Raw genomic sequence first — 23,397 nt, 5'->3', positions numbered from 1 at the left:
CATGGGAAGGAAGGAGCCGAGCTGGACCTGGAACCCCGTGCTGATTCCAGGGTCACCGCCTTTCCCGCTGAAGGGGGACACATGAGTAAATCAGCCTTGGCCCTGCTCCAAGGATCTCCCAGTGCAGCCAGGGTCCGGTGTGAGGAGGAGGCAGTGGGGCTGAGCAGGTCATCTGTGGGGTTCCCAGGCAGAGACGGGCACAGGGATGGTGTGCATGAGGGCGGGAGAGGTCACACTGCCTGGTTTGGCCAGAACATAAACCTCCCTTCTGGATGGGGCTTGGGGACATGAGGCTGGAAAGGTAAGTTTGGGGCCAGGAGATGGGAAGCCTTGGGCTCAGGGCTTTGGAATTTTCCATTGAAAAATGTCCCTCCAGAAGATTTCCAAATTCTCTGCCTCAGAAACTGAAAACTTTGTATCCCAGCATGTTTCTCCTTCGTGCCAGGAACCTTGAGCCAGAGTCATTGCCAAGTGGCAGTGAGATCAGCTCACCTCGGGCGCCTGGTGACACATAGGCCCTCCCTCGGCCCCTCCAAGCCAGGCTGGGTTCTGGTCCCAGCACTGACGGTCTCACTTTGCCCTGTGCCTCCCAGGCCCCAGGCCCTTCCGGCTTCCTCCTGCAAGGCAGAGAGTCTGGCCCCAAACAGCAGGAGGGTCCCCCAGAAGGAAGTGACAAGCTTGTGTCCAAGGAAGCCAGAAATCATTTTGCATCATCTGCTGTGTCAGTTTCCATGTCACCCCCTCCCCTTCCCAGGATCCAAGGTTTAGCATCATGGATTGGCAACTGGAAGGCCCTTGGGTCCTTTGCTTTGCAGAGCCAGGCCTTACCCCACCCCTCAGCACCCCCTTGGGGCTGCCCAGAATGAACCTCTCCCTCTCCCCCTCGTCTCTTTGGGAGTCTCTGTGGGAGATCTCTCAGAGGCTTAGTGTAGGGCACAGAACAGAGCTGGAAAGGGGGAGTGGGGTATCAGGGCCCAGCTGTGTGACCTTGGGCAAGTCCCTTCTCTTTTCTGTGCTTCCCTGTTGTCCTCTCTAAAATGAGAGGACTGGGGGGCAGCTAGGTGGTGCAAGTGAATAAAGCACCGGCCCTGGATTCAGGCAGACCTGAGTTAAAATCTGGCCTCAGACACTTGACACTTACTAGCTGTGTGACCCTGGGCAAGTCACTTAACCCTCACTGCCCCACAAAAACAAACAACAAATAAAATAAAATAAAATGAGAGGGCTGGGCCAGCTGATCCCTCAGTCCAGGGCACCTCAAAATCCCATGATTGTATGTAATAAGGAGATAATCTTCTTCCTCCTTCCTCCTCCTCTCACAATGGTCTCCTTCAAGAGCTTAATCCCAGAGGCGCCTTTAACAGGAAGGACTCTCTCAGGGGACCAGGGCCCTGCCAAGGGTGTGTTAATCGGGTCTCTGGTTCAAGGGACACGCACTGAGGCAAGCACGGGGATTGCCCTTCAGGGGCAGGCCCTCCTTCTTGGTGCCCTAGCTGGCTTCAAGCACACAGCTGGGGTCTCTGGGGTGAGCTGAATGGGGCTCCCTGATCCCCAAGATCCCTCCAGAGCTGAGGGGATCCCCATTGCTGTGCATGCCCACAGAGAAGCTCACGGGCCACCTGGGGACATTTAGAGAGCATTTTGTTCAGGCCCGGGTTGCACTGAATGGCTTCTGAAGACCTTTCCGTCTGGGGAATTCTGGGAGAACTTGTCGGCCATCCCCTGGGCCACATGGTCTGACTTGGGCTAGAACAAGGCTGAAAGCCCTTCAAGCCCCTGCTCCGCCAGGCTCCACATTCCCTGGCTTGTGCCCCCTGCCCGGCAGGGACATCTATGCCAGCCCTTTGCCCAGGCCTCCACTACGCTCTATGGCCCAAACCAGGGAGGACAGGCAGGATTTCTTTTACAAGTAAAGAGGAAAATAACCCAGACTTGGGTTCTTCCTGGGGGACATGGGGGAAGAGAGGTCCAAGTCATGAGGAGAAGACCCAGCACACAGATCTTGGGTGCTACCAGTTAGAGCTCCCCAGAATCAGAATGAATTCCTCACGGTGAACCAAAGAACCTCAGAGTGGGGAGGGGCCCTGATGGTCACTACTGCAGACCATCCTCTCTAGATTATCTACCGAGTGGTTGCCTAGACTCCACTCGGAGACCTCCAGTCACGGGGAGCTCACTACCTCTCTACCTTTTTCTCTTCTCCAAGTTAAATGTTCCCAGCTCTCTGACCTGGGCCCTTTCTCATGATCCCTGCTTTCTCCTCTCTCCTCTCAAAGGCCTTCTATTGGCCAATGTCTTTCCCAAAATGTGTGGCTTAGACGTAAACAAAGAGCTCCAGATGTGCTCTGAGACATTGTGCCCCTCTACACGCCCAGAGCTGCTTTGTCCTGCTGTGGTATCATCTGAAGCTTGCAGTCCACTCTAGCCCTCATATCTTCTTCACACACTGTTCACTGGCTATATTTCCCCTGCCCCATACTTGTAGGGTCAATTTCTGTAACCCAGGCAGGAGACTACATTTCATTTTTAAATTTCACCTTATTAGATCAGTCCTATCATTCAAGTTTGTGTAGTCATTGTAGAGGGGCTGCTAGGTACAGTGGATAGAGCACTGGCCCTGAAGTCAGGATGACCCGAGTTCAAATCTCCCCTCAGACCCTTACTAGCTGTGTGACCCTAGGCAAGTCACTTAACCCCAATTGCTCTCAATATCTGGGGCCATCTCCAGTTGTCCTGATCTATATCTTGCTACTGGACCCAGATGGGTCTGGAGGAGAGATCGAAGCTGGTGACCTTGCCCAGCCCTGCCTCGCTTAAATCCAATTTGGTGCAAGTCATGATGTCACCTCCCCATGTCACGGTCCTCTTTGAAACAAAAACAATACACTTAGAAGGCTCCTATCTCTCCCCCTCATCCTCCATGACATCAAAGACTCCAGCAAGTATTTATTATACACCTAATGTATGTAGGCATTTATTAAGTACCTACTATTTACATGACACAGTCTGCTTTGCTGAAATCTAAGTATCCTGAGCCCGCCCTGTCAAAAAGAGAAGTGAAGTCACTCAGCCATTCTTTTTTTTTTTTTTAGTGAGGCAATTGGGGTTAAGTGACTTGCCCAGGGTCATAGAGCTAGTAAGTGTTAAGTGTCTGAGACCGGATTTGAACTCAGGTACTCCTGACTCTATCCACTGCGCCACCTAGCCACCCCTACTCAGCCATTCTTGATGAACCTGGCAGGCTGCAGCATGTGACCCATCCCTGGAGGGCTTCCCGCTGAGGCCGCAGAAGAAACTGGGGTATGGACCATGAGCCGGGGGCCAGATGACCTCAGAGATCTCTTCTGACTCTGGGATTCCAATTTTTCTGATTCTGGCCCCTCCCCAGCCCTCCAGGTCTGGGCTAAAGCCTGATCCCTGCCCTCAGGGAGTTTACAGTCTGGTAAACTGAGGACAGAAGCAATGCTCATCCAGGGCAGGATGTGATCATCATCTTCACCAGCACCATGGTCATCATCCCTGCTGACAATAGAGCGCGTTCCTTAACATCATCCCCTTTAAGCCTCACAAGGTAGAGATTAGGAATGTTATCCCCAATTTACAAAGAACCAGGCGGACAAGCAGCCAGGCTACCAGTGCAGAGAACCCTGGCAGAGACAAAGACCAGGGGGTTGGAGGGGGGGGTGGTAGAAAGAAGAATCCTTTGGGCTGGGAGAGCGGGGCAGGCTTCCTTCCGGCTCTAACCCTTGAAGGACAGACATGTTATGATAACATTCACATCCTCTTGTACTTGAAGCAGCACAAAGCACTTTCATCACCAGCCCATGAGAGATTGACCCCCATTTTACAGGTGAGAAAACTGATTTGTCCCAGGGTCACTGGCAGGAAACAAGCAGGGCAGGACTCGAACCCAGGCCCTATGACTGGTGGAAGGGGCTTGTCACATGGAAGGAGCATGGGCCTTGGCCTGCTTGGTCCCAGGGGACCAGGGGGCATGTTGCCGCTTGAGGCGTAAGGTCAGGCCCACTTTCCTCGTGGGTTCTGTGACTCTCATTCCAACCTCGGGAGGTACAGGTCTCCGAACTCCCAGCAGGTGAATCAAATGGAGGGATGGGAGGGTAGAGGGGGATGGAGTGCCCGACCTGGAGCTCAGAGATCTCAGTCTGACTCTCAGACCCAGCCCTGACCCAGGTGGGCACATTCCTGCCGCGCTCTCTGCCTTGCTTTTCTCATCCACAGAATGGACATGTTGCTGGCCCTGATCTCTATGGCCCCACAGCCTCTCTGCAGCACCGGCTCTGAGCGCTGATTTCACCCCCCCCCCCATCCAATGGGATAGGGTCTAAGGGTGGGCCGATCCCAGCCTTTCCCTAGGAGACAGCGGCCATTTTATAGAAGGGGAAACTGAGGCAGAGGCTGAAGCATTGACCCAAATGAAGTCAGGGGATGGAGATGGCTCAGAGGAGCCCCTGCAGAAAAGGGAGGCGAGGCCAGCCCTCAAGAGGTTCCCGAACCTAATGGCTGAGGACTGGGGTGGACGGGGAAGTGGGGGAACACTCCCAGCTTAGGCCAGACTTCTGCTCAGAAGGAAAGAATAAAGTCCAGGTGTGAGGGAAGAGGGGTAGAGAACAGCCAGCGTCATCACGAGCCTGCAGCGGGCAGTAGGCACCTGCCTTATTGGAAAGAGCAAGAACGTTGGAGGCAGAGGACATGGGTTCAAAATCCGCCTTTACTACTAAAGTCTCCTGCCCCCCATCTGTGCAGCAAGGTGCTGAGATGCCAAGACCTCTGAGGCCCGTAATCCCGTAAAATCAGAAGAGAGGTAGCCTGCATTCATGAGAACCAGGAAATAGGGAACATAGGCCTTCCAGCTGGCCACCCCTCACAAGCCCTTTCCGCCTCCCTGTGCTTTCAGAGGGCCTGGCCCCCCAATCCCCAGGGCTGAGGGGGAGCTGCCCCCATCCCCAGGGCTGAGGGGGAGCTGGCCATTGAACAGGAGCTTACACATGGACACTAAGGGGGGAGGACTAAAGGAGAGCAGGCAAGTGTGGCCCCTCTGCCTGGTCCACCAGAGGAAAGGGACTTCACGGCCCCCTGGGCACACAGCTGCTGGATGATGGAGACACTGCAAAGAGGGTTCTTTCTGGGGCTTCTGCCTGGAAGACTCTCAATGTTTCCTCCTGGGTCTGCAGTGAACTGGGCCCTGTGGAGCAGGGAGAAGAGGGGAGCTGCCAGGGCTGGGGAAGAGACCTTGGGGTACCCTCACATCGCATACCCAGGGGAGGGCAGAGCTCAAGCCTTGAGGTGGGGTGGGGGGCAGCTGACCTTGGCCTCAGGCCGAGCCCCCTCCCCTGTGCTGGTGTGAGGGGGGCAGAACAGGAAGGGCAACAGGGACCTGTGGGTTTGGAGGTTTTGTGGACGTAGCTTAGAGCCCCCACCCTCTCGGCTGTCCCTTCCCCCCAGGCCTGTAAATTCGGACCTGGGAGGAGGGGAGGAAGTTGGGGATCTGGAGAGTCCGCAGCCAGTCAGAAAAGGGGAGGCTCCAAGGACAGCAAAGACTTCCCCCGTTTGTGGAGCCCTGCCCTCCCCTTTCTCCACCTGACCCTGCCACGGCCCTGTGCTCTTGGGCTCCTGCCCTCTCTTTGCTCCCAGGTCTGGCCTCTTGCCACAAATCCTACCTTCCTTAAACCCACAGCCCCTCACCAAGAACCAGAGCTGGGGCCGTGGCCTGCTGAGGGTGGCTGGCCTGGGGGGCCGGGCTCAGTAGGATGCTCAGCCCACTGTCCCTCGGGGTCTGGGGCAGGAAGGGCACAGAGGAGGGCCAGGGAAACACCAGCTAGGTTCAGGGCAGTGCTGTGAGGACTCCACCGGATGAGGCTATTTCCGGGGTGAGCAGAGTCTGTAAAGGGGACAGGCCCCGGCCTGGAAGTCTGGCAGGGAGGGGGGAGTGGGGCAAGGGGCCTCAGGGCTCAGGGGCAGCAGCAGACACATCGGGGATTGGGGTCTCCGCAGGGGTCCGGGCCCCAGGGACCATTCGGGCCGCCAGAAGACAGGCCAGTACGACCCCTACCACCTGCAGGGCCCCCAGCCCCAGGGCAGCCACTGCGATGAAGGCCATGTTGTCTGCCACAAAGTCGCTGGCTTTGGAGAAGCAGCCGTCCGGAGCCACGGCCCCGGCCCCCTCCTGGCAGTCGGCCTGGCCTCGGCAGCAACTGGGGGGCAGTGAGCCGTTCCCCCGGGCCGGGGGACTCCGGGCCCAGGGGGAGTCCAGCCAGTCCCGGTATGTGTCCACCCCACAGCAGCCCAGGCCCCGCTGCAGGGCATCCAGACTGGCATCTCCCCGCCCTCCGGCCCCGTAGCCCCACAGGGCCTGCCACAGGCCTGCGCGGAAGCCCTGGGCCAGCTCACTCTGGTAGCACAGTCCCGAAAGGCCGGCAGCCAGGCCAGCTCCCAGGGCGGTCAGCTGGATGGCCGCAGATGCCCGGAGCAGGCCCCGATGCTCACTGGCCGCCCCGCCGCCTGCCAGACCGCCCCAGAGCAGCCCGGCCGCCCCGGCCGCAAGCAGGAGGGAGGGGGCGCTGGGGGCTCCGCGGGCCGACAGGGCCAGGTACCTTCCCAGCGCCATCTCAGCCCACAGCCCGAGGGTCAGCATCGTCAGGCCGGCTGCTCCAAAGACAAAACTGAAGGCCAGCACAGAGAGCTTCAGGAGGGCCATGAACCCGGGTTCTGCCAAGCCAGGGCCTCCAAAGCCCTGCACCTTCAACCCTGAGGCCGTCCCGCTCTTTGGGCTCCCCAGAGCTGGGGCACTGCCACCCTCCCTGGCTCTTCCTCCTCCTTTGAGTCTCAGGGCAGGGCCCACAGGTGCCCAGGGGATAAATGCAGGCCCCTGGTGGGGCTGGGCTGGATGCTGCCCGGAGGCGGGCCCTGGGGAGAGGCCAGTGGCCTGTTCCTCTGTTCCTCCTCCTTCCTTCCTCCCTCTCCTTGTCCTCACACCTCCCTTCTTCCTCCTCTCCAGTGATAAGGCCTCACCAGGAGTGAGAGAAAGAAGCTCAATTTGTTCTGCTGGATCCCAGAGGGGAGAACGGAGAGAAATGGGGGGAAGAGCCTTCTAGGGAGCTCCGGGCTGCGTGGGGGAGGAAGGAGATCTCGTGATGATCCAGAACCGAGCCAGAGAGGTCCAGCACAGTATCCCAACCCTAACCCCCCATGCAGGGGCCCCCCAGATACAGGAAAGGCCCCCCAAAAGTGACCCACCCAGGCTCACAGTGCTTGCCCAAGGCTGTGGAGCAGCTGCCAATGGAGGCCTGGCACCTTTTGGGCTAAGGACATAAATAGTTCCTGACCGTGTAGTGAGCCCAAGAAAAGGGGCCCCCATCACCCAGAGACCCTTCCCATCTGCAGGCGCACCCAGGGACAAGTGCCTCACCTGAGGGCCTGGAGGTCTTCTGTAGACAAGCTGCTGGGGGGGAGGGGCGGTGTTCAGATCAGTGACCTGCATGGGCTTTGTGTTCCTCATGACCTCAGGGAGGAGTTCCCCTAAGTATGGCTGGCTCAGCCCGGCCCACTGGCTGGGCACCAGCACTCCTGACCTGACTCCTGAGAAGACTGCGCCCCGCTCCTGCTTCTCCATCACTCAGAGCTCCCCGGCCTCTGACTTCCCTTGGTCCTTTGTCTTCCCTTTGCCAAGACCCCTCCACAGATGCCTCTTCTCCATCAGGCTCCATCCCTCGCTCCCCGCCCCCTTCGGTCCTTTGCTGTGATTTCTGAGGAGACCCCAGAGCCCTGGCATGGGGGATGCCCGCTGTGAGCAGGGGCCAAGGGCCAGAGTCAAGGACAGAGACCTGGGGGTGGGGGTGGGAAAGAAAGCTGGGAGCCCAGGCTGGTGGCAGTCAAAGGTTGGGACCTGGGACAGCGGCTACCTGCCCTCCCCAGCCCCCGCCCCCCCCCCCAGGTCCTGGGGTAGAGAGTTCCTGTGGGGGGCAGGGCAAGAGGGACCTCGTTCAAATTCCAGCTCTTCCCTTCCTGCCTGGGCGATCTTGGGAGTTGCGTCACCCCTCTGTAAAGCGAGGGAATTGGCTTCCTGTTTTAACTCTCAAGCCTAATCCCAAGATCCCAAAGATCGAGCCCGGGGTGCGGCTCCAGTTGGCCTCCGGGCTGCCAGTGCTGCCAAGTCCAACCCAATAATCTTCCCCACCCCCTTTTGCGCCTCAGCCTTCAGGCTTCCCAGACCGGGTGGTCATCCCCCATCTGGTGCCTCTCTCTGACCTCGGGGCCTCAAGCTGTCTCATCTGAGAAATGGGAGGGAGGCAAGGAGAGGTCTGACAGTCATTTTGCATCTCATAGAGAAGGATGACAGTCCTCCAGCCTGCCCTGTCCTGCTTCCCAACAGCGAGGGGGCATCGGGGGAAATGCTGAGGGGGCGGGGCCCTTGGACCCGTAGGAAGGGCCCTCCCTGGGCTGAGGGGTGGGGGAAGAGGGAGGGGCACGGCCGCAGGGTAAGGGAGAGCTGGATGGAAAGACTCAGCCTTTGAGGGACAGCTGCACTCAAGAAGCCCTGAGTTCGAATCCAGATCAGACCCTCATTGACTATGACACTGAGCACGTCACCTCCCTTCTGCCTGCCTCAGTTTCCTCGGCTGTAAAATGAGGGTCCTGTACGGCACTTAGTGCCTGGCACATAGTAGGTGCTTCCTATATGCTTACTCTTTTTCCTATCCCCACCCTTCCCCAGACTCTGCCTCCAGGACCTCCCCCTCCCCAAACTCCCTTCCTCCCTCGCCCTACTTTTCCTCCTCCCTCTTCCTCTCCCTTCCCTCCCCTCCTTCATTTCCCCCGTACCCTTCCTCTCTTCCCCTTTCCTTCCCCTTCCCTCTTCTACCGAGCCCCGCCCCTTCCCGAGGCCGGACGGTGTCGGTACGCATGCGCCAGGCACCGGGTGGCGCGCTGCCCTCTGGGAGTTGTAGTCCTCTTCCCGAAGTCCGGAGCGGCCGCCTGGGGAAGGACGGGAGGCCAAGACTCCCCTTCCCAGCGTGCCCTGCGGTCCCGCGCTCCCCCCCTCCCTCCCGTGCGACGGACTGGAGCGAGCAAGCTAGCAAGACGGAGGTGAGGGAGCTACGGGGCGCTAGAGCCTGGCCTGGGTCCGAGTCCCAGGGGAGGGGGCGGCGCAGGTGCTGTCCAGGAAGCGCGGGGGGCGGGGATGGGGGGCAACTGTCTCTCGAAGGCTGTCGGGCTGGGCGGGCAGTGTCCCCTGCCCCTTCTCGCTACGGCTGGGGGAAACTCCCCGGAGCCTCGTGGGGGGAAGGGGAAGAGTCGGGGAGCCCCCCCCCCTCCACGCAGCGGCTCCGGTCCGGTCCGGTCCAGCCGAGAGGAGGGCCCCCCCTTATCGCCGGGGAGCGGGCCGAGATCGGGGGCGCTCCCTGGTGTTCCCCTGCCCCTCCCCCTTCTCCCCTCCCCCCACTTCCTCCCCCTCCCCGACCTCGCTTCTTCCCCCATCACTCCCCTTCACTTCCTTCTCCCCCCCACCCCGTGCAGGTGAGCACCCCCATGCCCCACACACCCCGGATTCGGGCTCGCTGTTGAGGGATCCCGCGTAGACGAGAGAAGCCCCCCCGGCTCAGGTAGGAGCTCGGAGAGCCCCCGCCCAGGGTGGGGGGAGGGGTGGGCTAGTCAGGACAGGCGAGGGGGAGCCCCGAGGGTTCTGCGCGCCTGGAGAGGGCCCCCCTAGCGCCGGGTGACCAGGCGGCAGGGGCCGGCGACTGACCTGGACTCGAGGTCCAGAGGACTCCAGAGACCGGAACAGGGAGGGCAGCAGCCGGCACACAGTAGGTGTAACTAACACAAAGGGCAGCAGCTGGTACACTGGGTGTAACTAACAGGGCAGCAGCTGCCACACAGTAGGTGTCACTAACACAGAGGGCACACTGGGTGTAACTAACAGGGCAGCAGCTGCCACACAGTAGGTGTAATTAACACAGAGGGCAGCAGCTGTCACACAGTAGGTGTAGCTAACACAGAAGGCAACAACTGGCACGCTGGGTGTAACTAACAGGGCAGCAGCTGCCACACAGTAGGTGTAACTAACACAGAGGGCATCAGCTGCCACATTGGGTGTAACTAACAGGGCAGCAGCTGGTACACTGGGTGTAACTAACAGGGCAGCAGCTGCCACATAGTAGGTGTAACTAACACACAGGGCAGCAGCTGCCACACAGTGGCAGGGAGGGCAGCGGCTGGCACACAGTAGGGCTCTCTAGAAACGCTCTGTCCTTTTTCTTCCCCTTTTTCCCTGGCCTGAGGCTGCTCCCTGGTATCTTCCACTCTTACAGGAGAAGAAACTGAGCCTGGGGTCCCAGCTGTAGCCTTTCCCAGCCTCCTGCCCAGAGCTTGTTTGTCCACTGGGGTCCACCTGTGGGCCCTTGGCAGAGCCAGCACCTGGTACACAGCAGGTGCTTAATAAGTATTTCTTTTTTCTTTTCTTTTTTGTGGGGCAATGGGGGTTAAGTGACTTGCCCAGGGTCACACAGCTAGTAAGTGTCAAGTGTCTGAGGTTGGATTTGAACTCAGGTCCTCCTGAATCCAGGGCCGGTGCTTTATCCTCTGGGCCACCTAGCTGCCCCTTAATAAGTGTTTCTTAACAGCAGACACAGCTGTGCCTCCTGCATGAGGGCAGTGGTGCCCAGGGAAAGGAGCGCTAAGCCTCCATAGAGGGAAGCCCCCTTTCCTCTTCTGGCCTTTCTTTGCGTGCCCAGGACTGGGCACACAGCAGGCACTAAGTGCTGCTCCTGTCCCCCTGCCCATCCTCGACAGAGGGGGCCCAGCTTCCCACCTCCTGCCTGCTGTGCCCCTTCCAGGCCTCTGCCTTTGCTGCCAGCTCTCGGGCATGGAGCCTCCACTGCCTCCTCCTGACCTGAGCTGGCACCCTTCCCTCCCTCCCCCAGTCTCCCCATCTATGGAGATAAAGTGTTCTTCGTCCTGGGGGTGGTGGTGGTCAGGAGAGCCTGGACTCCAGTGTCACCTTGGGCATGTGCTCACTGTGTGACCACAGACAAGGTGCTGCCCCTCTCTGGGACTGGGGGCAGTCGTGTGTGCACAGGGTGGCCATGAGGGCCAGAGGAGAGAACAGATGGAAAGCGCTTAGTGTGCGTCCCCGGACCGTCCTCCCCGTGTTTGCTTCTGTTCTTTTGTTTTGTTTTGTTTTTTCTTTTTGGTGAGGCAGTTGGGGTTAAGTGACTTGCCCAGGGTCACATAGCCAGTAAATGTTAAGTGTCCAAGGCCAGATTTGAACTCAGGTCCTCCTGAATCCAGGACCAGTGCTTCATCCACTGCACCACCTAGCTGCCCCCATGTTTGCTTGTATTCTTTAGCCCATTAGAGTTGGGGCATGTTGGGGGGGGTGTGGCTTGGACACCCAGGACTCGCTCATCTCTCTGCCTGGCCCTGCGTGTCCCAGGCCCTGCAGCCCCCTTGGGCTTCCCTGCCTGGGGAGCAGGCCTGGCTAGAGACATTGGAGCTTGGTCTGTGCTCGGCTTGGGAGCAGTGCCAGGAGCCCCCCTCAGGGTGTCCTCTCAAAGGTGCGAGGCCCTTGGTTGCTTACAGGGTTCATGGGTGTCGAAGGCAGGCAGCCCTGGCGGTCTGGAGTTAGACTTGAGAATCCATGGGTTCCCTTCTCTCTTATAGTGAAGCCCTTTGGGGTCTTGGTCCGTGTTCCTAAACCGTCACTTCATCCAGATGGTGTTGCTCCGGGCTAGCATGGGACTGCCAGAAGTTCTTTGTTTTGTCCCAGGATGCCTGGCTGGACATGAGCCTGGGGTTCTGTGTTCGAGGGCTCACTGGACCTAGCCAGCTGAGGACACTTCTCCAGCCAGCTGAGCTGTGGGGCAGGAGCAGAGGACCCGGCTCTGGGTCTGATAGCAGCTGTTGGGGTGACCTCTGGCAGGTCATTTCCCGTCCCTGGGCCTCCGTGTCTCCCTCTGTAAAATGGGATTTGATCTTTACAGTCTGTTGTCATTTGCTCTTTGGGGCCAGGCTTTTGCATGGAGTTGAAAGAACTGGAAAGACTCCCCTCTAAAGAAAGACCATGGGGGTCCTCACCTCCCCCATTGATGCCCTGCTGCTCCCTGGGCTGTGCTGGGGTCAGACGTGGGACAGCAGCGCCATTGTGGGCTCGGTTTCCTTCTTTGGCAGTGGAACAGGAGGGGTCATTGGGGCCAGCCCCCCTCACTCGACACGAGGGAGCTGAGGCCCAGAGCGGGGCAGGAACTCAAAGCCAGCACTCGAAGCGCTTTCCCTACACTGTCTCCCCCCGCCCCAGCCTTGGGCCTCTTTGGTGTTTGTGTCCTCAGTAGGGGCTCTGTGACTTTCTCCTGAAGTCTTGGGGGTGAGAGGGAGACTGCGGCCCCCCGGCCCAGTCCAGGGTAGACTGCCCTGGGGTGCCCGGCCATGCCATGCACGAAGGCAGAGCAGAGAGAAGGGATTGGGGAGAAAATGGAAATCGAGGTTTGCAGAACATTTGGCACCCACCCCTTCCAAGCCTCTCAGTCTCTGGGAACTCACTAAGTGCCAGAGGCACTCGGTCCGTTTTACAGATGAGAGAACAGAGGCCCAGGGAGGTGGATCTGTCTGCCTCCCCATTTGACAGCTGGCTCATGTCAGGGGAAGGATTGGGAGTGGGCCCCCTGACCCCATGCCCTGAGGGTCTTCCACTCTGAGGGAGTGAGGAGCGATTGTCCCTGGGCAGGATCCACTAGAAAGGTGGGAGGGAAGGAGCTGGAGGAAGGGGCGGGCTCGGCCCACTCTCCCTGGGCTGCCTTGTTCCATCCCTGGCCACCTTAAGAGTCCTAGCCAGCTAGAGGTTCGATCGGGTGGCCTTGCGCTGCAGTGCCAAGGTCAGCCCTTTCCTACGTCGAGCTTGGGTCCCAGGCCCCAGCAGCTAACAAGGGTCTGTGCCTCGATTCTCTTGGGGCATTTGGGAGGGGTCGGCCTCAGGAGGGGCTTCTTCCCTGTAGTGCTCGTCCTCCTCAGACCCTAGAATGGTGTGTGAGGGTCTGGGTGCAGTGAGGCAGCGGCTCAGGCTGGTCTGGCTGCTGCCGGTGGGCACACCTCAGTAGGTTTGCCTTTGGCCACCCGGGGTCCTAACAAGCCTCTGGGGGTGGGGCTTGGTGAGACTCCGCCTGAGCCTTCTGGGGGCAAGGCCTTCTGGGACCACCCCAAGGGTGGTCTGAGCTGCCTGGAAGATGAGGGAGGGAACCCCTGTATCATTTCTGTCTTCCTGGGTCGGCTTTGGGGCTTCTCTCTTTAGTTCTGGGAGCCCAGAGCCTTTGGGCCGCTGGCCTGGGGATGGCTGTCAGTGACTGGGAGGGGTGGGAGGAGACGGCAGCTTGGTGACACGTACGTGTGTCTCATTTGTGGGAGGCGGGCCAGGCTGCGGGGAGTCTGATGGGTCCCTCCCCCCCTCATTAAAGATTGTAATCTGTTTGGGTGTGTTGGCAGCAAACCTCCTTCAGTCTCTGCTTGGAAGCAGCAGCTGTTGGTTACTTTCTGTCAAAAAACAGGGACTGAAAACATGCTTTCAGGCTGGTTGTGTGCCAGGCGGGCCTTGGCAGCCCCTTCTGCTTGCCGTGTGTGCCAGGCGGGGCGGGGAGGTGGCCACGTTTTGCGGCTGGGGTCGAGCGTTAGGAGGTGGCACGTTTGAGTTTCATTGACTCCGGGGCCCTCTCTGTGTGGCACAGATCAGGAGAGGATGCGACTCCCCCTGAGGCACCCAGCACTCAGATAGTGGAGCAGTTGGGACCAGAGTCCCAGGCTGTCCTTGACTAATACTGACTAATAGAGCCAGTGCCTTGGGCTCCTAGCCTGGGATCCCTGTACAGAGAAGTGTCTGCAGGGCCTGGGAGGGCTTCCCGCAGAAAGTGACCTTGGAGATGGGTGGGAATTCAGCAGTAACGGGCAGGGTGCGGGCACTCCAGATGGAGGCAACAGTGCTGAGCAGAGGCCCAGGGGCCGGAGAACAGTGTGTCATTTGTGGACCACAGCAGTCATGGGTGGCCGCAGGCGTTTCTCACTGTCTGTGAAAGGACTGACTCGGCCTGGTCTCTTTTGTGAAATGAAGGAGGCTGTGATTTAGTTGGGCTGGTCCTGACACACAGGGAGTTGAGGAAGGCAGGAGATCTTGAAATAAATACGATTGGGGCTGTTGAGGAACTTCTAAGCAGGCCCTTACAAAGCCACAAACTCGCTGAGTCACTTTGAGCAGGGGCCGCCCTCTTTGGGCCTCAGCTTGCTCAGTTTGTAAAGCGAATGAGTTAGACCAGATGGTCAGTAAGGGCCCTTTCAAGATTAGATTTGCTCATTGATTTTTCCTGCTAGGGTCCTCGATAGAGACACATGACGCTTCTCTCTCTCCTCTCTTTTCTTTCTCTCTCCCTCCCTCTCCTACTCTCCCTCTTTTTCCTTGCCCTTCCCTTTGTCTTTTTCCCCCCTCCCTCTCTGCCTGCCCTCTCTCTCTGCCCCTGTCTTTCTGTCTCTCTCTCTGCCCCCCTGTCTCTCTCTGCCCCCTGTCTTTCTCTTTGTCTCTCTCTCTGTGTCTCTCTCTCTGTCCCTCTCTTTCTCTTTCTCTCTCTCTGTCTGTCTCTCTGCCCCCCGTCTTTCTCTGTCTGTCTCTCTGTCTGCCTCTCTCTCTCTCTCTCTGTCTGCCCCTCTCTCTCTCTCTCTGTCTGTCTGTCCTCAAGCAGCCACACAAGACTCAGTGGCTGAAATTTCTCTCTTGCCCAGATCATGACTTTCAGTCGAATGGGCGGCCAGATGAGCCCAGAACTTAGAAGGACAAGGAGAAGTGTCTGGATTGCTTTCAGGAACCTGAAGAGCTCCTTTAATGGTCCGTGGTTTTAATGTCAACATTTTGTTCCTCTTCTTGCATGGATGTAAGACATAGGACAGAAGGGTCTCTAAATGACCACCCACAGACAACAGTAGCAGGGCCTGGGTATGAGTCAACTTTAGCTCAGAACCAAAGTGGTTCTTCAAGGAAGAGTGGGAATACAAGGGGTCACCAAGGAATGGGGCGTGGAGGGAGTTGGCTGGGTGGCACAGAGGATAAAGCACTGGCCCTGGATTCAGGAGGACCTGAGTTCAAATCCAGCCTCAAACACTTGGCGCTTACCACCTGTGTGACCCTGGGCAAGTCACTTAACCTTTATTGCCCCCGCCAAAAAAAAAAAAAAGGAGGAGGGGGCACCTCTGGCATAGTCAGTGGGCTCTGTCTGACAACATACAGGGAGGGAGGCCAAGAACCACACAAATGGGCCAGTGAGAGCGCATAGACCTAGGGTGTCATCTGCATCATTGCTTGGAACAGGAGTATTTCTTCTGTTAGTAATTTTTAAATGAATTTTTTTCAGTGTTTTAATCAAGATTTTTCAAAATATCAACATCAGAAGGATTTTTTTTTTGCAGAAACATGTCTTATCCTGATAAGAAATAAAAATATTTTACTGCTCTTGACTGTGCCCAAGAAAACTGTTGTTGGTAAGGAAACAAAGCCCCCAAATGACAGCATTGAGCACCCAAACAAACAGTGATGATGAGTGACTGACTGGTACAACAGGAGATTATTTTCATAGAAACTTGAGTGTAATGAGTAATTAGGCAAAATGAAGTGTTTTCTGGAATGTGTTGGAATGATGATTCTCATGTGCCTGACATCCATGGGGGGGTGCGAACCCAAGACTGGCCTCGAAAGCAGCCTTTTCCTTCTTGGTGTGCTGTAGTGAGGTTGGGTTTGTCCTGGCTGAGGTCCCGGGGGTCTGGTGGAAGTGAGACAGTGTCTCTTCTGCTGCCTGGGACCACCTCGTGGGCCTTGGCCAGGGCTTGCTTCACCTCTTCGGCCTCTCGGACTGGTTCTGAGGACCACAGACTGCGTATAGAGCGCTCTGCAGACCACAAGGCTCCACACAAGCTGTCAGAAGCCGAGCTCTCGTGATGGCAGCAGAGGGGTGGGTGGCCTTCTAACTAGGAGGAGCATTTGGGTCAGAGGAATAACCAGGAGCCAGACCTGCCTCCCCGGATGTCTTGTGGGTGGCTGGTGTCCCAGCCTTCCCCTCATTCCTAACCTAGGGCCGGAGGGATGGAAGGAATGGCGAGTGGCCAGAGCTCTCCATGGCCAGCCGCCCCCATTTCCTCCCGACTCTCCTTCTCGCGCATTTGTGACTGGTCATCCAGGGGACCTCGGCAGGGACCCTGCAGGTGTCTGCCTCTTGGCCCGGCCCAGCTCTGGGCTCTTGGAGAAGTTTCCTACGTTGTAGCTTCCTCAGACCATGTTCTTGGAGCCCTGTGATTGACTGGGCTTAGTTGGTATTTGGCAAAGTGAAGTGTTACCGATGGTTCAGAAACAAGGAAGCGAAAGGGTCATCAGGACCTTTAGAAAGTGCGTGGCTAACTGGCAGGGACGCATCCTGACAGGCAGTGCTGGCAGTCTGGTACCCTTAAAAACCAAACCCCAGAACATGGGAAGGAAGCGCTGCCCTGTCTCACTTTGCCCTTGGGCATTTTGCCCTGCTTTTCTAGCCTTCCGCGCCCTTTGTCCGTGGGCTCCTGGGAAAGAGGGATAGAAGGAAGACAGAGAGAGAAGAGCAGCCCAGGTCTGTGCCAGGCACTGGGCTCAGTGTGAGGATGGCAGCTCTTCTTTGTAGGGCCTTGGGAGGTTCTAACCCATCCCTACCCCAACAAGTAGCGTCTGCTGTGTGCCCATTCCCTCTGCTACCACAGAGAGTGACTGACACCAGCATATGCTGTTATTGGGGGGGGGGGCGTCCTCCTTTCTTTTCACTGGCAGTTGTGGGGGGATTAGTTTCATTTGCTGGAGGAAATGAAAGGGATTGTTTGGGGGTTTTGCATTATTTCAAGATGCTTTGGAAGAGTTTGGCCAATTTCACAGTTCCACCAATAATGTATTAGTGTGCCTTTTCCCTCCACACACCTTTCCAGCATTATTGTTACCAGCTTTTCTCTCTGCCAAATTAAACTTGCGGCTTTCTCTGTTCTGTTTGTCTTTGTATTCTCAGCACCCAGCATGGGACCTGGTATGTTGTGGGTACTTTGTAAATACTTCTTGATTGATTTGTGCTCACCAGGCTTTAGAATCAAAGGACCTCAGAGACCATCTGGTCTGGCCTCTTCATCATATAAGTGGGGAAGCTGAGGCCAGAAATGGGAAGGACGTGGCATTGGTAGTATTGTTGGCATCTTTAAACAGACTGACTGGGGCGGCTAGGTGGCACAGTGGATAAAGCACCGGCCCTGGATTCAGGAGTAGCTGAGTTCAAATCCAGCCTCAGACACTTAACACTTACTAGCTGTGTGACCCTGGACAAGTCACTTAATCCCCATTGCCCCGTAAAAAAAAAAAAAAAAAAAAAAAAAACACACTAGACTGACTTAGGCCTTTGTGCGTTTGGAAGTTTCTTTCGTTCAGCATCCCCTGCTGCACACGTAGTGAGTGTCCCGTACTTGTGCCTCCCCTGTCTTTTGGGTTCCCTGGGCATTGTTACCAGTGATTGCAAATCTGGCTACAGTCAGACTCTTGCTCTGAGTTCTTTGCAGGGATCCTCGGGTTCAAGTGGCCTCCTCAGACCTTTGCATCTCTCTGTCTCTTTGTGTGTTTTCTCCCAGACCAGCCTCCAAAGGAGACCCAAACCCTCCCTCAGGATGCAGGAGGAACAGCCCCTGGAGGTAAGTGTGTATCTAGAGGCTCCTTTGTGACCACATCTTGTTGTGGCCCACGAGCAGCCCCATCACTCCTGAGGCAGACCATGGGTGGCTGCTTGTCCCATGTCCACAGGGGAGGACGGGGCCTTTTTCAAGAGATTGTTGCATTTAGCTCTTTCATTTTTGACCAAGATGTTTGGCTCTTTGAGAACAAGGGTCTCCTGACCCCTGGTGCTGACAGCCAGAGATAACAGTGGAGAGGAGGGGTCTGGCCACATCCTTCCTGCATTCTCTGCCCCCACAAGAGCCTGCACTGGAGGCAGGGGAAATGCTCAGACCAGAGACAGAATGCCTGTCCCCTGCCCCTCTGAGATGAAGCCCTGGCTGGTCCTCCAGCCCTCCTCCAAGCACCATGGGCTCTTTCTGCCCACAGTCTGGGCCGGGGTCTACCTTGCATCTCCTGTGTAGATGTACCTGTCCAGGGTCCTCCAGAGAGGCTGGGGCACGTCTCACGACTGCCTGAGCCTTACATGAGTGTTAAGTGTAAAGGGATCACATCACCCAGCCTGACCTCGGACAGGTACAAAACTGTCATGTTTGCAGACCATGCAGGGGACAAGAGGCAGATGAATCTAGCAGCTCACATCTCGCCAGGCTTGGCTTAATCTCTGTAGCTTCTCCTGAAACTGAAACAACGGTGGTGGTCTTGTTTTGCAGGCTTCGGAGGAGCCAGCCCCTTCGACTGGGGCGTCAGAATGTGGACCTGGGGAGGTGTCAGAATGTGGACCCGGGGTGGCCTCCAGTGACTCCCAGAATCTATGTATGTTTATCCTTTAGAACCTTACTTGACTTTTCCTAATGGTAGGGGGCCAATATTGATGATCCTCTAGGCATAGGAGAAAACACAAGTTGTCCCAAAGTCAGCCTGCCCCCGTGGCTGAAGGGAAATGGTCGTAGGGGACCAAGCTTCTCTTGCCTGAATTTGTCCAGTAGAGGAGTCTTGGGGGCAGGCCACCCACTGACCATCAAACTCCAAGTGAGCCCTGGTGAGAAGGCTTCAAGGGAGTAGGAAGAAGACCCCTGAGTCTTTCTTCATGCAGCCAAAGACCTGTGACGCAGTGTGGCAGGGACGACCCACTGCGGGTCCGGTACAGTGGTTCTCAAACCTTTTGATCTCAGGACCCTCCCACTGTCCCTCCCCCCTTCATATTTATCCCGTCGTGGTGTTATTATGAAAAGGGGTGGCCCTCGAAAGGGTGCTTTGAGAACTGCTCATCTTGTGGCAAGAGCCCGGGTTTGGACTTAGGGGAGCCGGGGGCGAGGGAGATTTGAAGTCTGCTGCGGGTCACTCGGCGTTTCACCTTCATTTTCTCGTCTGCAAAGTGACCGGGTGGTCTCGAGGCCCCTCCAGCTGTGGACTCCAGGGTGGCCCCTCTGGCCCGGGAGCCTGAACGACCTGGGCCGGTGTTGGTTGTCCAGTTTTTTCAGAGACTTCCTGACTCGCCATCCCGGGGCTGTGCCGATGGGTGTCACCACTTCAGGCAGTAGTCTCCATTGGCTTTGGGGTTTTTTGTTTGGTTGGGTTTTTTGGTGAGGCAATGGGGGTTAAGTGACTTGCCCAGGGTCACACAGCTAGTAAGTGTCAAGTGTCTGGGACCGGATTTGAACTCAGGTCCTCCTGAATCCAGGGCCAGTGCTTTCTCCACTGCGGCACCTAGCTGCCCTCCCTCCATTGGCTTTTAATAGGGTCAGCCTTTAGACCAAGATTGGGCTGCAAACCCAGTGTGAATTTTGACTTGAGGTCGGAGCCTGGGGAGGCATAAGGCCAAAGAGATCTCAAGGTCTTGGGCGGTTTGCGGCGCTCTGCCTCTCCTCTATGGGGCCCGGGTCTCTTCATAAAAACCGTTTCCTTCAAGGATGCAGTCAGTGGCTTGGCACCTGTTCTTCCTATTAGCCTGGGGCCTGTCCCTCTCTCTGTGTGCTGACTCTCTGATGCAGAATCCCTGAGACACAACTATGGAAAATCCAGCGAGGTTTTCCTGGAGCAGCTGATGTGATGTGGCCTTGCCCTTGCTTTGGTTGGCTCCGCTGGGTTGTGTCGCACATGTTTCTTCTGTATGTAAGTGGGTTCGAGCTCCTGGTTGCAGCCTGACTGGTGCTGGTAATATGAAACAGAAGTTATGCATGAGTTACGCTGCTGTCGCCTCTTTTACTAGCAAGGCTAATTGTTTAAGTGGAGGTGCAGGCCTGAGTCTCACTTATGTCCCATGGTCTTACAAGGGCATTTGTCTTCATGAATCTTGAAGATTTTAAACCAGGGATCCACACTCAGCAGACGTGACAAATCTCTGATTAAGCAGAATATGGTCCTTGTCTCTAGGGAAGGCTTGTGGGCGGGTGTGCTGACTGTTCCTTGCCAGGGCCTTGGGGGAAGGGAAGGGGGTCTCTAGCCATAGTGACTCACGCGTGATCCCCCCGGACAAACATCCCCATGCATGTACGTCTGTGTGTGGGGATGTGTGTAGACGCTACATGAGTCATCTTCTTACCATGTTTGCAGCTGACGTGGAGGCTTTTAAGATTCTTTTGGAGATGAAAATGAAGAAGAGACAAAAGCAGCCCAGTTTGCCAGGTACTGTCACCGAACTGGTCACAGAAGAAGGAAGTAAGGTGTACGTGGTTGGCACCGCCCACTTCAGTGATGACAGCAAGCGAGACGTAGTGAAGGTACATTGGGGCTATGGTAGGTGGGGGGGACAAGCCTTGGGACCTCGGACTCTGCCCAAGGGAGTGCCTCCTCCTCTTCGGGGGGGTCATGCAGGCCTTGGGGGACTGACCAGAAAGGCCAGAAGGTGTCCTGGAGATGGTCTGGTCTGTGCTGGAGGACACAGTGCCAGGGTGTGGCAGCATCTCTTCTCGCCCTGTCCTGGCTACCTTCTGACTATTCACACATCAGCCAGGGGCTTAGACTGGTCGTCTCTGAGGCCCTTTACAGACCTGAGACTTCGTGTCTCTGGGAATCCCTTTGGCTGGAGCTTCCACTGGTCATACGGTCACTCATGGGAGCTCCTCTGGGGCCCATAACTACCCGAGGGCCTGTCATGGAAGGAGGGGTGCTGGGCTTCCCTCAGCCCGGCCCTCCTCTGGCTTCCTGCTGAGGAGGAGAAGGGAGAACGAAAAGGAAGAGGCGCACACGCTTCTTCTCCTCGGGAAACTTCATCCGCCTTGTTCCCCTCTGATGGTATCATCGCGCCCCCCACCCCCAGTTAGCAGCATCATTCAAGGGAGCTTTGGTCTATTCCCGGAGGTCGGTGTCTTTATGAAAGGTCTAACGGGGGAGGAGGGGCAGGAATGAGAGAGGATCGGGAGACCCCAGAACATCGGAGAAGGCTGTTCTGAGGGGGCAAGGGGAGCTACCCCAAACCCTCCCTTTTGTGTTTATTCTGTCTGTTCCTGCTGCTAATTCAGAGTAGAGGCAGCGGGCAGGCAGCTTTAGCCCTGAAACCTGGACTCGCCTTCTCTCCAGCTCCCACAGGAGGCCCTATGACCGGCCTTTCCACGACACAGGAGCAGGGACAGGGCTCGGGGGAGGGCAGGCATGCTGGGCACTCTCGGCCAGCAGGAGCGCTCTGGGCACTCTCAGTCCTGGGGAAATGGAAGCTAGGTCCTGCACACACTTGTGAGTGCTTAGCACAGGGCCCATCCCCATTCCTCACCTATAGCAGCCGTGGCTGCAGCGTGTATGCTCCCTCACATCCCCCTCCAGGCCTCAATGCATGCTCAGCGCCCGTCATTCTAAGGCTATGTCAGTGCAGGCTGACAGGCACCCTGATGTTGGTGCCCTCTGTTGGTCTGAAAGCATCAGTGCAGGCAGCTTGGTTCTGGGACCGGACCAGATTGGCTCTCCAGCCAGGTGGGAAGATGGTCACCTTTAAAATGCTCACCTCTTTGGAAATGAGGGTGAGGTCAAACAAAAGCTGCCTTTAAGGTAAGGAAGACAGCCGTGGGCAGGGGAGAAGCCCATCCTTGTGCTTTGGGGAGGACATAAGGGTGTCAATTAAGACTTAACTGGCGGGGGCGGGGGGGGGGGGGGGGGGGGGGGGGGGGGGCAGCTAGGTGGCCCAGTGGATAAAGCACCGGCCCTGGATTCAGGAGCACCTGAGTTCAAATCTGGCCTCAGACACTTGACACTTATTAGCTGTGTGACCCTGGGCAAGTCACTTAACCCCCATGGCCCCACCAGAAAAAAACAAAACAAGACTTAACTGGGGGCTCAGTGCTTGGGCCTGCATGCTGGTGTTCAGACCCAAACCCAGCTCAGAAACTTGCAGAGCCCATTACAGGTGTGCAGCAATCAGACTTTGCCCTGAATCCACACACTGGGAGTACTGAAAGCTTGCGAATCCCCAGGCTGAGCTTGACCCAACCCTTAGAACCTGGAATAATGCAGCCTTCAAGGCCTCCCAAAAAGTAGCAACAGGACCAACTCAGACCTTCCCTGCAGAATTGTGCAGAGGCCAGCCCCAACATAAATTCCAAAATCAAGAAGTAAGCCGGAAGAGTGAGCAAAGAAAAAGAGAATCCCACCATAAAGAAAACTATTTGGGTTAAAAAGTTTCTTTAAATGGATAGAGTGTGGGGCAGCTGGGTGGCGCAGTGGATAGAGCACAGGCCCTGGAACCAGGAGTACCTGAGTTCAAATCCGGCCTCAGACACTTAACACTTACCAGCTGTGTGACCCTGGGCAAGTCACTTAACCCCAATTGCCTCACTTAAAAAAAAAAAAGGAAAAAAAAATAAATGGATAGAGTGCTAGAGAGAAATTTGGAAAAGAAATGGAAAGATATAGAAGAAATAATTAGAAGAGAAATTAACAGCTTGGTGCTAGAGGTACAACTTACCCAAGAAACAAATTCCCTGAAAACTAGAATACACCAAAGAGAACCATTGACTCCAAGAGTCATCAAGTATCAAGGTCAGAAGACCTGAGGACGTTGGGCTGTTGGCCACTCAGCAGTCCCTTTTGCATTTGGCTGGGGTCTTGCCCTGTTCCAGACTTGCTGGTGCCTGCCCTGAGCACCCAGCCTGGGAGGGCAGGGAATGCTCTTCCTTGGCTCTGTTCCCGAGCAGTGTCTTTGAAAGGTCTTTGGGGTGTTGTGAAAATTTCCAAGTCTGATGAAGAAAAGAAACAGCAAAGTCTAGTAAAATTAGCCTTATCAGAGAAAAGAGGAAGTTCTGCTACACCTGAAACGTTATCTATTAGTGTGGAGTATTTCATCACCAAATTTCTAAAACTTAAGAACTGTAATCTTGAAACAGCATGTGAATAACAAGAAAAAGTTCCATAACTTTCATAAGTGAAATACAAAATCTTATTTTGCTAGTGACACAGAGAAAGCAAATAAACACAGAGATAAAGTCACATATACATCTCAAGTAACATCACATTTACTGAGAAGTTCTGATCCTATTCTTCGGAATATTTGAGTCATAAGCAAACTAGAATATAAACAGCTCCAAGATTAGGAACAGAAGGAAATCTACCCATAACATAAAGAAATTTAGAAAATTGTAAAAAGTACCTTAAGTTCAGATCGAATAGAGTAGAAACAAATTTTAAAAAAAATTGGAGATCATTTCCAATAGGTAAAAGGAACAGGTTTGATGTGGGAACAGTGAATCCATGGATCTTTCCAT

General features: G+C 56.1%; 2 protein-coding genes across 6 annotated transcripts in view; one reads left to right on the top strand and one right to left on the bottom strand.

Annotated features, from left to right (window-relative positions):
* Positions 1-4,387: 4,387 nt before the first annotated feature.
* LOC122727727 (tetraspanin-7-like) lies at positions 4,388-8,854 on the bottom strand. 3 transcript variants are annotated; one of them, XM_043965459.1, is made up of 3 exons: positions 8,839-8,854; positions 7,427-7,456; positions 4,388-7,123 (listed from the first exon to the last, which is right to left on the bottom strand). In XM_043965459.1, the coding sequence occupies exon 3, from the start codon at positions 6,713-6,715 to the stop codon at positions 5,963-5,965; it is 753 nt and encodes a 250-aa protein (XP_043821394.1). In that variant the 5' UTR covers positions 6,716-7,123; positions 7,427-7,456; positions 8,839-8,854; the 3' UTR covers positions 4,388-5,962. The 3 variants fall into 3 exon arrangements, 2 of the variants coding, with proteins under 2 accessions (XP_043821394.1, XP_043821393.1); XR_006353192.1 differs by lacking the exon at positions 8,839-8,854 and having other exon boundaries at positions 4,388-5,203; positions 7,427-8,713; XM_043965458.1 differs by lacking the exon at positions 8,839-8,854 and having other exon boundaries at positions 7,427-8,713.
* A 197-nt stretch (positions 8,855-9,051) lies between these two features.
* Positions 9,052-23,397, top strand: part of TRABD (TraB domain containing) — a 36,470-nt gene continuing 22,124 nt past the window's right edge. The window contains exons 1-5 of one of the 3 annotated variants that reach the window (XM_043965449.1): positions 9,052-9,102; positions 9,532-9,617; positions 17,665-17,724; positions 18,418-18,520; positions 20,261-20,427. In XM_043965449.1, the coding sequence (XP_043821384.1) occupies positions 17,701-17,724; positions 18,418-18,520; positions 20,261-20,427 (294 nt within the window). In that variant the 5' untranslated portion in view covers positions 9,052-9,102; positions 9,532-9,617; positions 17,665-17,700. The other 2 variants (XM_043965448.1, XM_043965450.1) reach the window with 2 other exon arrangements.

Source organism: Dromiciops gliroides, chromosome 5, assembly GCF_019393635.1.
Source record: "Dromiciops gliroides isolate mDroGli1 chromosome 5, mDroGli1.pri, whole genome shotgun sequence".
Classification (NCBI taxonomy): domain Eukaryota; kingdom Metazoa; phylum Chordata; class Mammalia; order Microbiotheria; family Microbiotheriidae; genus Dromiciops; species Dromiciops gliroides.
This window is presented reverse-complemented; position numbering and strand designations above follow the sequence as displayed.

What these genes read in the sequence shown, in the direction of transcription:
- LOC122727727 (XM_043965459.1), bottom strand. Translation starts at nt 6,715, where the DNA reads ATGGCCCTCCTGAAGCTCTCTGTGCTGGCCTTCAGTTTTGTCTTTGGA.